Raw genomic sequence first — 13,505 nt, 5'->3', positions numbered from 1 at the left:
GCGGCAGAAGCAGGCCAACGACGTGTGTATCACCGTGATGTGGTGTTAGATTCGAGGATTGATCATCGAAAGATTTGGATCTCTAGATGGGTATCTCGAGAAAGGTCGGTCGGAGAAGCTTCCGATTGATGCGCTGGCACGATACGGGGGACAGGTGTCGAGGAGGAGTCTCGTGACGGCAGAGAGCGATGCGCCGGCGATGGCAAAAATTGAAGCTGAAGTGATCGAACTAGTCAGAGAGCAGCTCTCGACAGAACGAAACAAGGCAGACGGGGTTTCAAGTCGCACAACGTGTAGAAGACAGGATCGAGCTCGAATTTTGAAGCTTCCAGCTAGATTCTGCGAGGTTGTTGTGGTTGTGGTTTTCTGTGGAGGCCGTGGAGGGGAACACAAAGTGGGAAAAAAAAAGTTGATTCTGCGCATCGGCGATTGGCGGTTCCCTGTCTTGAACACCCAGGTAAGGTTAGGTATTTCTAGGTACCCCTCCCCTAGCGTCCCGTCAGGCCAGTGTCCCCCTCGGCGGGCTGGGCGCGTTGTCGTCCCCCACCTTACCTGGAAAATTTCAGCCCAAACAGCCAAACAGCGACAGGGAACCTTATGAGGAGGTATTTTCATCTCATGTACCTGGCCGTTTCTTTCTGTTGACCAGCCCTTCCTCGCTGCATCTATTTCCAGTTCAGTAGCTTCCGTCCGCATGTTCGCGCCAGATCACTGGTTCATGGGGAGCTGTGCCCGGGAGAGAACGGGCAGCGGATAATATGCGTCTGCCCGCAAGACACAGCTACTTATACACAATTACTCGCCAGGCAGATTATGTACTCCCCTGGCCCCTCTGTTCCCACTGCACGAGTGTCTCTCGGTGTCAAGCCCAGACCACGAGGTAAGGTACAGAATACAGCAGGGGAGCTGACGAAAATGACGTCTCACTCCATTCTTCACGGCGCGTCTCCTGCATGGCATAGTCGCCCCGTCTTTGACAGACAAGCCAATTAAATAATCGATTGATATTTGGGTTGAGTCTTGTTTGGCACACTGACTCTTGAACACCCGACGTAGTATTCTCCGTTGTTCCGCAAGGCAAGGTACACATTTCAATAATGCGGTGAGACCGCGAGTACTAATAAGGTACCCTCGGCGACTGAAGCCTGAGTTCGGCCGCTCCAGGCCAGGCCAATCCAATGTCAATCAGGCACCGTCGAGACGTTGGCGGGGCTTTGTCTGGGAAGAACGCCAGCCCGGCCAGGGATTCCGCCATTCTCAGCCACCCTCACGTGTCCTGACTCTGACTCCAAGCCTGCCCAGTGCCATGCATCGAATTCTACGCTGCCCATCAGTTGTCGCCGACAATGCGTTGCATCGCCATGATCCGCAGCAGTCATGATGCTGCAATTTGAGCGGAACTTGATGATGACTCAACAGGGGACTCTTCCATCATTGAGGTTGTGCTGCTGCTGGCGTCTCTGCACAGCGCCTTCATCTTGTTGGAATAGGCAGGGCGTGAAGGCTCTCTCAACCCAAGTCCCTCTGGAACATCGCCTGGACATTTGAGCCACCAGGTGCGCGGATGACATCTGCTTGGTTGTGTGATGGATGCCTCTTCAATTCGTTCATGACTGGGCTTGGCTTTCGACGGTCGTTGTCAACTTGGTCGTGATTTCCTTGAAGATACCTGAGAGTGAACAGTCCTGATATTTCTCAACGAGAGTATCGCCTGAATGCGTATTGGACTGGCTGAGGTCCTGACCGTTGACTTGGGTACCTTGGGGGTACTGCGGTCTCTTGCCCGACTCGACAAGCTCACCAAACTGAGGATCGATGGGGACGGTTCCAAGGAAAGGCACCGAGAACTCCTGAGCCATGACCTCTCCGCCCCCAGAGCTGAAGATGTTGGTGCATTCGGAGCAGTGCGGGCAGACGAAGCCGCTCATGTTCTCGATGACGCCGAGCACTTTAAGGCCGGTCTTGACGCAAAAGTTGAGCTCCTTCTTGACGTCGGCAGTTGCGACGGCTTGAGGAGTTGTGACGACCACCGCGCCCGCCACCTGGCCGGGTCGAGCATCGCGCATGAGAGTCTCTGCGAGAGAAATGTGCTCGTCACTGGTGCCGGGAGGGGTGTCGATGAGGAGGTAGTCGGTCTCGTCCCAGAGCACGTCTGAGAGGAACTGCCGGACCATGGCCGTTTTTTTGGGACCACGCCAGACGACAGCGTCGCCGCGCCGAGGGAGAAGGAACCCGAGACTCATTGCACGGAACGGGCCGATGCCCTTTTCTTCGACGGCATCGTGGACGGGTACGGGAAGCCAGCCGCCGGGTGCCTGAGTGACCTTGGAGGCTTCAATGGAAAGCATGCGCGGGATGGAAGGGCCTGTGAGGTCGACATCGAGTACGCCGACAGAAAAGCCCGCCAAAGACAGTGACAGGGCGAGCTGAGTCGTGACGGACGACTTTCCGACGCCGCCCTTGCCCGACAAGACCTGCGCAAGCCAGTCAGTGTACGGTCGTCGCGACGAAGGTGGGATGGCGGGGTAATACCAGCACAATATGCTTGACCTTGGTAAGCGACATGTTGGTTTGACGTTTCCGAGGGAGAGAAGAGTCGAATGTCTGGAACGGATGACGAGATATCCCAATATTGTGTCTACACAGGAGGAAGTCAAGGGTGTTGAGAAGTGAGGATGTAGAGCAAGTCAAGGGCGGCACATTTGAAATCAATGAACGCCGGCGAAGCTGCGATGTTCAGTCCCCACCCTGCCTCTGCCGGCCAGGTCAATCAATCGGCGCCGTGGTTGGTAAGCACTGGTTAGTCAAAGACGGAATTCTGGCCAGTGGCTGGGTTGATCAGGGTTGATTAGTCTCCGTCTAGATTGTCAGTGAGGCTGCTTTTGAACGGAATTTTGACACGTTCTAGAAGAATTCCATTCACTAAAGGTATGTTTTTTTTTTTTTTTCGCCTCTCACATGCCGTCATCGGCGCTGGCTGGCTGCACTGAATCAAAGGTGCATGGACAGTGACTGCTCCCCTCCTTATCTAATCTTTTTATCCTGCTCCTCCGGCTGGCTAAACTTCGGCGTCAAGCTCTCGGTTTGTCACATCGCTTAGCTCAGCATCCTCCGGTGCTGAAGACAGCGCTCAGGCCGGCCGTAGCCAGCCAAAATAGACGCTGCTGAAGCTCCCGAGGAACCGTGAGACAGCGCTGTTGTCTTGGACGTGGGTCCGGAGTCCCTGGACATGGGTCGCGGTCTGGGACATGCAGCCGTCCATTCCACGAGTGTCCTCGCTTCCCATCACAGTCCATTCCCTCCTGCGTTGCAGAAGCTCCTTTTTTCCATGTTCCACGCTGGTGCCGTCGTTGTTTCCTGACCGATTGAGACATTTGCGCCCCTCTCCAACGCCGCATCCGTCATCCTGTACGAATACCTAGGCTGATACCTCAGCCATTGCCACCAACCCCAGGAACCGACCTCTCGAGCTGCGCATCGCGAACCGTCGACGATGGCCATCTAATCTCGGACTCCGATCACCACAATCCGCCGACGCGCGAAGGACTGATCTCTTCGATTGAGCATCGACAACAACATGAGCTGTAGTTCCACACTATGGACGATCCATGGGGCTCCCCGTGGGCTACTTCCGACAATCCCACCGCGCCGTCAACCAGTCCCTCCAAGACCATCCTCGAACCTCCCCCCGCCGCCTTCCTCTCCACCCCGAGCAATCTGACATTACCTTCTGCCCAGTCACCATGGGGGCTAGACGACGATGCGTTTGGCGATTGGGAATCTCCGGACCCTGCCAAAGCTTCGAACGCGTCGCCATGGGCTTGGGGCAACGAGCCTGCGCCAATTGAGCAGCTCACCCCCAGCTATGAGCCGAGGCCCCGTCGCAAGAGCAGCACTCCCAAATGGCCCTCGAGCCGCTCAGCTTCGCCAGGCCTGAGGGCACCGACTACACCAAACAGCCTATCGTCAGGCCGCTTCTCACCAGACCCATGGGCAAATGCTTCCTCCTTCACCAAAGACGACCCCGAGCCTTTGGCGCAACTGCCCCAGATACCCGATGTGCCGTCGACGACACTCGACACTCCCACCATCGAGCTCGAACCAGATACCCCGAGACAAATGATACCTGAAAGTAATTCAATAAACGGACGCCCCATCTTCGACTTCCAACGAGACATATTCGAATCCATATCCAAGCCCCCCGACGACATCGCGGATATTCCCGTGAACGACTATCAACCTGCGCGGTTTCACGGGCCGTCACCTTCCTCAGCATCCGCATCATCTGGAGAAGAGGACGGAGTTGAAGATGACGACGACGACGACGAACCACAAAATGTGCCACACGCCGACTCCCCCATCACTTCGATCGAAGACAACCCAATTGTCAAGAGCATACAGAGGAAAGCCTCGTCCAAGGTCCAGTCCTTGGTAGAGATGTACGATGGAATAGCCAAGAGGACAACCGTCACTCCCGAGCGGCAGCCTCCCCCTCGGCGAAGTGCCAGCAGAGATTTGAACGCAAGTACAGACGATGCCTCGATCCATGACTTGGATGACTGCATATCCTCGAACGACGACGAATCAAGACCGGCGCAAGTATCCTCCGCTGAAGACGTTGAGAAGGATTCCGCCAAGACTAAAAGCGACGCTGCAAACGAATGGGAGGAGCTTCGAAAGCCAAAGGTTCCAGAGCACGACCCTTTCGTGATCGACTTAAGCAATCTAGACGCCTTAGTACCTGAGCCTACCTCTCTACCAACACCAGAAGACGCGGGAGACGTGACGGACCGGATCATCACCGACAGTTTCACCGGCATATCAGAACGCAAGATGTGGTATCGGCTGTCGCGCCACGAATCCCTTCGCAAATTCAACGTTGGACACGATGAGAACTATGTCCGTATCACTTGGATGAACTCCACGATGCGAGATGAGACGATGAAGATTGTGCGCAGGTGGATGGAGGAAGACTCAATGGGAGGACGCGCTTTCCGGGGAGGTCTGGCCAGGAAGGCAGGCGGCAAGTTCTTTGGCTGGGACTCGACAACAGAGTCGACGCCAGTTGACTTGGATCGGGTGTTTGGACGCAAGGCAAAGCGGCAAGCTTCCGTGCATCGACCTACCCACTCTATTCATGCTCTGCCTTCTCTTTCGACGGCACCCATGGTTCCCGCGTCCAAGGAGGGCACGCCAGCTTCTGCTCAGGCCAAGGACAATTGGGGAGGACTGGCCTCGTTTGGCTGGAGCACCGCACCTGGTGATTCAAAGACAGCAGAAGAAGCAAAGGCACCTGAGCGCACTAACTTCGCGAAGCCGCTTCCACTCGGTTTCCGAGGCTTTGACAACACACCAAAGTCGCATGCCTCCTTGCCTGTCTTTGCGTCCACTAAGCCATTCGTGCCCACGACTTCAACGGCCGATAAGCCGCCTGAAAAGGAGGCAGAGGATGAAGACGAGGACGATGAATGGGGCGACATGGTTTCTCCGACAACTGCAGAAGCAACAGACTCGACGTCTCTTCCCAAGACGAGTTGGGATTCGTTCTCGACAAACCCGCTACCCGATGCACCGCTGACTGCGCCCTCTGACAGCCCCTTGGCTTCCAACCCCAGACCCGAAAGTCTCGGCACCGGGAATAAGACAGCGGAGGAGAGCAAATCAGGAGTCAAGGATATTGGCAATATAGTCCGCCCCGCCCCCGCCTCCACACCAGCTGCACCAGCAGGCACACCCCATAGCCAAGTCGGTTCGATTAAGCCGCCAGAGTCGACGTACGCCTTCAGACCGGCGTCTGTGAAGAAGCGACCACCGAACATCTCCATAGCGCCAAACTCGATCGACCCGCCAGCCCCATCTCACGATGGTAAAGCCGGTGTATCTGCGGGAGGGCTGCTGAACACGCCTCTAACATCGGGCCTAGGGACCCCGTCCACAGCTCAGCCGCGGAATAGTACCGACGATTCTGAGCCGGTGCAGCAGATTTTGCGGAATCTGCCTGACCTATCATACATGCTGAAATGACCTTGGGGCATCTTGAGATTCTATACATAGAAAGAGAGCGACATCGGCCTTGCTTCACCATAGAAGACGTGAGACACGGCGCCATTCATATTCTCGTTATTTTCACATCATTTAGCCATGCGACTCAGACTCGGCGCATCAGCTACGGAGTTTCTTGGGGCATTGGAAAACGGACTTTAGCAAGTGGCTTGTTGATATATTCACGGCGTGTTTAGTATGCAATCTAAACATATGGACCACTACTTCACCAACGATTACTGAACCTTTCCTATCTCCAAGCCCTCGTCAGGGAGGACACACGACACGCAGTGACTGCAGACTGACACATGTCTAGAGGGCATATGACGTGCGGCCAAGCCGAGCTGCATGACGGAGCGAACCCACTTGAGGCGGTGGGATCGGTTGGAGAGACGGAAGAAAGACGACCTCGCGCCGTCTTCAAACGCCGTTGTAGGCCGAATCGTGATCCCGATATTCGTTGCCGTCTCGCCCGTACTTGCCGGGCTCAGTGCCGGGTGCGGGGGCGCGGGGGCTCCAGGGGGAGCGTCTTGGGGTATTTCGTGTTTAGACGTGGTCATTCCTTGGCCCCAGCACTGTCTTTCTCCTACACTAGAACGAGTTCGGAGGCGCCCAGAGGAGCCCAGAGGAGCCCAGGAGCCACAGAGAGGCGGCGGCTGGACAGACACCGGTTCTCCGCGCATCCCCGCCAGATCCACCCAGCAGGGTCCGAAGAAAGCTTAACGCATAGCGTCACGGCCGTCTCGGCGGTGCTGGTTTTAGCATTTTCCCCTTCATCCCTTCTATTTCAAAAAAGACTCATGTGAGAGGACCAAAACGACTACAAGAAGGCCCCGGCGCCCCAGTCTCGACACTTTTTGATTATTCCCGTAAACGTTGCTGATGTGTGGATGACCTGGTCTCAACTGGTTTATATCAGTCTCGCTTCTTCGCTTCCCCATCTTTTTTTTTTATTTTCACAATATTTCTCTTCACACAATTCCTGATCCGAGAGAGTTGAGACACTCTGAGAAACGCAGACCCTCACGATGGCCCTCATCGAGCTTCTCATCTCGCCATGGGCACCGGCCCTGCTGGCTGCAGGCTTGGTGGCCTACTACCTATACCCATATTTTGTCACGTACGCACATTTGCGTGGCATCCCCTCTCCCTTTCCGGCACAATTCACAAATTTCTGGCTCCTGTATGTTGTCCGGCGTGGAGACAGATACGAGACGGTTGATAAGCTTCACAAGGAGCTGGGTCCTGTGGTGCGGATCCAGCCCAACCACGTAAGCATCGCGGACGACGATGCGATTAACATTATCTACGGACACGGAAATGGATTCCTGAAATCGTACGTATACGTGAACCTGAACAAAGCCACAGACCTTGGAAGAGACACTAGCTGACCCCGCACCAGCAACTTCTACGATGCCTTCGTCTCCATCCAGCGAGGCCTCTTCAACACCCGAGACCGCCATGAGCACTCCCGCAAGCGCAAGATTGTCTCGCACACCTTCTCTGTCAAGTCCATCGGCCAGTTCGAGCCGTACATGCACGAGAACCTCGCGCTCTTCGTCAAGAAGTGGGACGAGCTGATTCAGAACAGCCCGGCCAAGCAGGGCGCCGTGCTCGACTGCCTCAAGTGGTTCAACTATCTGGCCTTTGACGTGATCGGCGACCTCGCCTTTGGTGCGCCGTTTGGTATGCTGGCAGCTGGCGCCGATATTGCCGAGGTCCGTGAATCACCAAACAGCCCGCCCATCTACGCCCCGGCCATTGAGATTCTCAACCGCCGTGGTGAGGTGTCTGCTACGCTGGGCATCTACCCCGAGATGAAGCCCTGGGCCAAGTACATTCCGGACCCGTTCTTTAGCCAAGGTCTCGAGGCCGTGCAGAACCTCGCCGGAATGGCCATTGCTCGCGTCAAGGCTCGTCTGGACAACCCTCCCGATGTCGACCGTCTGGATCTTCTCGCCCGCTTGATGGAGGGTCGCGACGACAAGGGCCAGCCGCTTGGTAGAGAGGAGCTCACGGCCGAGGCCTTGACGCAGCTCATTGCGGGCAGCGACACGACATCCAACTCATCATGCGCCCTGCTGTTCCACGTTGCCAGAACCCCCGGTGTCATCGAGAAGCTCCAGGCCGAGCTGGACGCTGCGATTCCCGCTAGCGTTGATGTTCCTACCTACGAAATGGTGCGCGACTTGCCCTACCTGGGCATGGTGATCAACGAGACGCTCCGGTTCCACTCCACATCTGGTATCGGTCTGCCGCGCGAGATTCCCGCCGACTCCCAGGGCGTGTCGATCCGCGGCCACTTCTTCCCACCTGGCACCGTCCTCAGCGTGCCGTCGTACACGATGCACCACTCCAAGGAGATCTGGGGCCCCGACGCGGACGACTTCCGCCCGGAGAGATGGGAGTCCGTCACGACCAGGCAGAAGAACGCATTCATTCCTTTCAGCCACGGTCCCCGGGCCTGCGTGGGCAGAAATGTTGCTGAGATGGAGATGAAGCTTATTGTGGCTACGTGGGCGAGGCGTTATCGCGTCGAATTGAAGCAGGACTACATGGATACCAAGGAGGGATTCTTGAGAAAGCCCTTGGAGCTGAACATTAGCATTCACAGACGGTAGAATCAGTATGGGGCTGGTGGATGTTGACACAATGGCATGGTGCTAAGTGTCTTTTTTGAGATGTATACATTAAGACACTACGGAGGAATGCATCCTGTGATTACTCTCATGAGTTTGTTCAAAGGCTCTCCAATAATGCCCATTATCCGGTTGTCATGGTTCTTCGCATGTTGCATCAGGATCCATCAAGCCATTTGCTTCATGGCCTGGAACGTTACCTTGCTATCTCCCAGCAAGGTTTGCAGCGTAATTTGAAGAACCTTATCATCTGAGATATGCCGCCGAAGCCTCCGTTATTGACTCAAGAAAGCGCGCAGCGGCACTTAAACTCCCGAGGGTTTCGGGTCCATCGCCGGTGGGATAATTGGTATGGAATAGACTAGCTGTGCCTGTGTAGCACATCCTGCTTATCTGGCGGTTCGCCTTTAGCAAGCTGCTCGCGTACTCCGTAAGAAAATACTTACACATGAATGATGAATCCCTGACTTTGTAATTTGACTCTTGTCATATCGTGCCGAGTACCAACCTCAAGGTTCGCGGCTGTCAGTTTCTGCCCCTTTGTCATCGGCAAGACGGCAATTTCGTTCCCGTTTCACCCGAGTTTACGAACTCATCGGGGCTTTTCGTCTGATTGTGTAGTATCCCCCGCATCATTGAAAGTCCTGAAAGTCTCCTTGAGACCACTCGTTGGAGAACCAAGCAAGGGATTCTAGACCCATGGGCTCCATGTTAAAGTCAAGGCTGTCCAACGCGCCCTCGAAAGCGTTGTTGACCTCGAGTGAACCAGGTCCAGCGGGCGGCGGCGCCGGCAACATCTCCTCGTCCGGCTTGTCCGACTCGACGACTTGAATGTCCTCCCAGGCACCGATGCCAAAAGGCCGATTGGTGAGCTCGTCGGCGGCGGGCGCACCGCTGTCCGGATCATCCACGAGCTGCACTTGCTTCGCCCGGCCCAGCCGCGATACGCGCTTTGGTCCGTTTCCATTTCTCTCATCATGCGGTTCTTCACTGACCAGTCGGCTCGGCGTGGCCTGTATTGAAAGACCGTGGTCCATGAGACGCTGTAGATCGGTTTGCTGTGGGAGAAGTCAGCGGTGAAGGGGAATAGTGCAGTTGCCGGACTCACAATTGCGTTTGCTGCTGTTCCGGAACAACAACCCTTAGTGACGTCAAGACAGATCGAAGCCTTCTTCCGGAGAACGTCAGGGGTGAGACCATACTCCTCCGCGTTGAGATGATAGATATAATATAGCATGCGGACACACTGATAAGCACAGACAGGCATATCCAAGTCTGCTACAGGATAGTGGTCTAACTGCTTAATGGACGTAAACATGTTGGACATCTCCAGGGCATGTTCGAAGCATTGCCGTTGACATTGGGCGCTGAAGTCAGGTCCTAGCCGTTCAGCGGCAGTGCGTGAAAGGGAGTCTCGCAGTCCTACGAGTCCTAATCGGTACAGATCGCAATGGCACTGACGCCACCAGATGTGGATCATGATGAACACGCAGAGTCGCGGCGAGTACGCTCGCAGCCGCAAGCTGTTATCGGACCACCGGAATGATACGGGCAATCTTTCGGCGAACTCTGAGAGCTCCTTGGCAAATGCTTGCAGTTGATCACGCATGCGAGCCAAGTCATCGTCGTTGGAGCAGGCCGCCGCTCTTTTGGCAAACTTCAAGATCCTGCCGCGAACCCAGAGGATACGTACGTGAAGTGCGAGGCTGCCGATGTCGTCGTTCTCGGACTCGTCGGGCTGAGGAACCAAGCTCCGCATCGAAGGTGGTGCGAGATCGAACTCGAAGTCTCGCTCGTTGCATGGAAGCGGGATGTGGATGAGCTCGGGAGACCACAAGGTGAGATCTCGGTATCCGCCGGCCATGCCCTGGTCGATCATGAACAACGCCCACATGAGGCGACGTCTTGATTCCTGAGCCAAGAAGCACAAGTCGCTGTTCTCGTGATTGAGACGCAGTGCCATGGCAAACCTCGCAGCGGTGGCGGCGAGTACAAAGGCGCTCGAGAAGCGCCGAGTCAAGATGCGGTACTTGATTATGAGGGCGAGTGTCTGAACCTTGATGGTTGAGGGGTTCTCCAAGCTTTTCAGAATCAATGCCTCGGATTCATCGACACACTTCTCACCATACTCTTTCGTGCCTGGCCCCAGGTCGGTGAGCATACTCGTGATGCCGATGAGAGCGAGCAGCAGTGGTCGGTCTAGACCACCGGCGTGGTGCCTTTGCATGAGTGAAGCACGATGTAGGAATGAGAGCATGGGGATGTGATGAACATGACGAAAGAAATTGTCGAGTGCTCGACTGATGAGCGACTCGAATTGGGGATCGGACGTCGAGCTGTGAATAGTTAGTAACAGCGATATTCAAATTGAATGAGAGCCAGCCTACAGTTCCTGGTTGAAAGTACTTGGGGTGTTGGAGGCCATGACTTCCGGCCCACCGGCATCGGAGTCGTGAGCGCCATCATCTCTAGACTGTGACCGACGTACCTGCTGCTCACGGGCAGCGGCAGCCGATGATGTCGTCGGTGATCTTACAACTTGGTCGACACGGGGAGCGTGATGGATGCTCAGGCGAGCTCGTTTGGATACCCGGTAAACACACTCGATGCCCTGGTTACGACATCTTTGGCAGGCTGGGGTGTCGCCGCTGCACCGGGCCTTGCGGGAGTGACAGCTCTCACAAGCTTGACGTACGCGACGTCGGGGTAAGGGGAAGGATGGACCGGATGAGAGGCCATTGGGGTCCGAGTTGGGATCCTCGTAGGTGCAGTTGAAGCCGAGACGGTCGCAGTTGCTGCATACTTCGCGGCGGCCATCACAACGGACCTTTCGGGCTCGACAGGTGACGCATGTCGTTGTCGAGGACCGCTTGGCTGGCTTCGGAGACACGGACGAGGCTGATGCTGTCACGGCAGTGGCAGCACCGGGGCCGGGACCGGCTGAGGCTGAGGCCGAGGGAGCAGACAGGTCGGACTGGATGTTGTTGGTGGTGGTCGCGGGTGCGGCTGTCGGTGGTCTGTCGGGTCGGAGGTGATGTCCCAGGTTGTCGTTGCTATTGTGATTGATGGTGTTTGGGTTTTGGGGGTGATTGTCACTGTTGCCGCTGCTACTACCGAATAAGTCTGCCATTGTCCCAGACACGAGCGAACACGCGTGGGCGCGGCCTCGATTCCTGTCACCGGAACTCGGCGGCGTCTGCTGCAGACATGGAGAGGGATGAGGCTCGGTCTAAGGGCTCATGGATTTCCCATTCCGGGGAACAATCGGCGTGGGTCTCAACTCAGAACACGGCGACCTGTGTGTCCAGTCCTCTGCACGCGCGCGCGTGTGTGTATGCGACTGAGTGTTTACTGTGAACGGTAGGTACAAACATGCAGGATAAATCCGGGGAACAAACAAGGTAGCCGGTGGCTGTACGTGTAACAAAAGGTGATGGGAGGAGGTCTTTCCGTAGCTAGAACAATTTTCTGCTCGGGACAGGCAAGGCAATGAGCAGTCGTGTACATACGCAGCACGGCAGGTGGAAGCAGGGAGCGGAATGCAGGCACAAGTGAGTGGCCGTTCTCTTCATCAACCATTACCCGCGGACGAAAGCAACAAATGGCAGGTAGCCGGGGCTCTTTCGGAGACACTCTAGGGGGGTGTCTGACGACGAAGTAGGTACTTCACAGTGGCCCCTCGTCCCCCCAACTCGGTTGCCCGAAAAACTCTCCGGGGTATGACGGGGCCCAGCTTCGTTAAGATTGCCCTGAAAATTGCCACCGACTGCAACGGACAGGGCAGCCAGTGAGACGGAGCTGGCTCCTAAACTACCTAGGTAACTTACAGACCATGGTAAACACAGAGTCTTCCTTGTTCGGCATTGATAGCTACTTACTTAGGTGGACAGATAAAGCTATACAATTCAAGTCATCTTAATGAAGCACGCATCTCTCCTGACGGCAGCTTCGGAAAGCAAAAGCCCAACAGGTCCACTGAGAGCCACGTCAAGAATACCTAGACCAAGGAATTCACCTTGCACCGTGTTGAATGGAGCATCATCCACCGCCAGATCCCCGGGTCGGCAGTCGGTCGTCACTGGACACCAGACACCAGAGACCGGAGAAGAAACAGCTGGATTAGAACACATAGATTACATACCATTTGTAACGGATCACTTCAAAGGTGCTTCGTTCAAACTCGAGGCTCCGATGAGAGCACGGTCACGCGACACACAGACCCGGAAAGAGCGCAAAATATTCCACATTGTTCTGTCGCATGGAAGGCTGTCGGTCTGTTTGGCCGAGAGCCGACGCCGAGAGCCGCAGAGGCAGCTGCATGAGCATCTTGATCTGACATGTGCCCGATTGCTTTACATGGAACCGTTCTGTTCTTCTGAACGGTTTGAGGAGATATGTGACACAGGCATATTGCGTGTTGAGAGCATCCATCACTGACTCTGATTTGACCGCAAGCTTGAAATGCTCTGGCCAACAGATGCACCTCACAGACGAGTCAATTCCATTCAACACTGACCGACAGCCGACGTGTCCTTGGCATAGTTACAGTCACAAGCTTCATCGCAACCTTGGTTGGCGGGATCTTACTTTTCCGCAGCATTCAGGCGGATCAGCTAGCCGTCGTCTGTCCATTGCCGAACTTGAGGAGATGCAGATCTTGGGGATGTCGTGATCGGTCTTTGCAGATGTTGAGCAATGCCTACGGCGCACGCGGCGGTAGCGTCGGTGTATTCCTGGTGTCATGGGATTCCCTGTGACGTACAAATTGATCTGCACCTGACCTGAGCGGCCATGTTGCAATCGCAATTTGGGTGCAGGGCGGTG

The 13,505-nt window shown here is 55.6% G+C and overlaps 4 protein-coding genes across 4 annotated transcripts; 2 read left to right on the top strand and 2 right to left on the bottom strand.

Annotated features, from left to right (window-relative positions):
• Positions 1-1,607: 1,607 nt before the first annotated feature.
• Positions 1,608-2,565, bottom strand: CFD1 (Cytosolic Fe-S cluster assembly factor CFD1; the record flags this gene model as incomplete). The annotated part of the gene is made up of 2 exons (XM_037319213.1): positions 1,608-2,474; positions 2,533-2,565. 2 exons carry the CDS (start codon positions 2,563-2,565, stop codon positions 1,608-1,610), a joined length of 900 nt encoding a protein of 299 aa, XP_037181311.1.
• A 1,032-nt stretch (positions 2,566-3,597) lies between these two features.
• Positions 3,598-6,024, top strand: CGCA056_v003956 (uncharacterized protein; the record flags this gene model as incomplete). The annotated part of the gene is made up of 1 exon (XM_037319212.1): positions 3,598-6,024. The coding sequence occupies one exon, from the start codon at positions 3,598-3,600 to the stop codon at positions 6,022-6,024; it is 2,427 nt and encodes an 808-aa protein (XP_037181310.1).
• A 1,046-nt stretch (positions 6,025-7,070) lies between these two features.
• On the top strand, positions 7,071-8,663 carry bphA-0 (Benzoate 4-monooxygenase; the record flags this gene model as incomplete). Its single annotated transcript, XM_037319211.1, has 2 exons — positions 7,071-7,378; positions 7,445-8,663. The coding sequence occupies 2 exons, from the start codon at positions 7,071-7,073 to the stop codon at positions 8,661-8,663; spliced, it is 1,527 nt and encodes a 508-aa protein (XP_037181309.1).
• Positions 8,664-9,313: 650 nt separating this feature from the next.
• On the bottom strand, positions 9,314-11,811 carry aflR (Aflatoxin biosynthesis regulatory protein; the record flags this gene model as incomplete). Its single annotated transcript, XM_037319210.1, has 3 exons — positions 9,314-9,739; positions 9,790-11,017; positions 11,069-11,811. The coding sequence occupies 3 exons, from the start codon at positions 11,809-11,811 to the stop codon at positions 9,314-9,316; spliced, it is 2,397 nt and encodes a 798-aa protein (XP_037181308.1).
• Between the last annotated feature and the right edge of the window lie 1,694 nt (positions 11,812-13,505).

Source organism: Colletotrichum aenigma, assembly GCF_013390185.1.
Source record: "Colletotrichum aenigma strain Cg56 chromosome Unknown KSG_Cg56_contig03, whole genome shotgun sequence".
NCBI lineage: Eukaryota > Fungi > Ascomycota > Sordariomycetes > Glomerellales > Glomerellaceae > Colletotrichum > Colletotrichum aenigma.
The sequence above is the reverse complement of the archived record's forward strand: the minus strand, read 5'-3'. Positions and strand labels throughout refer to the sequence as shown.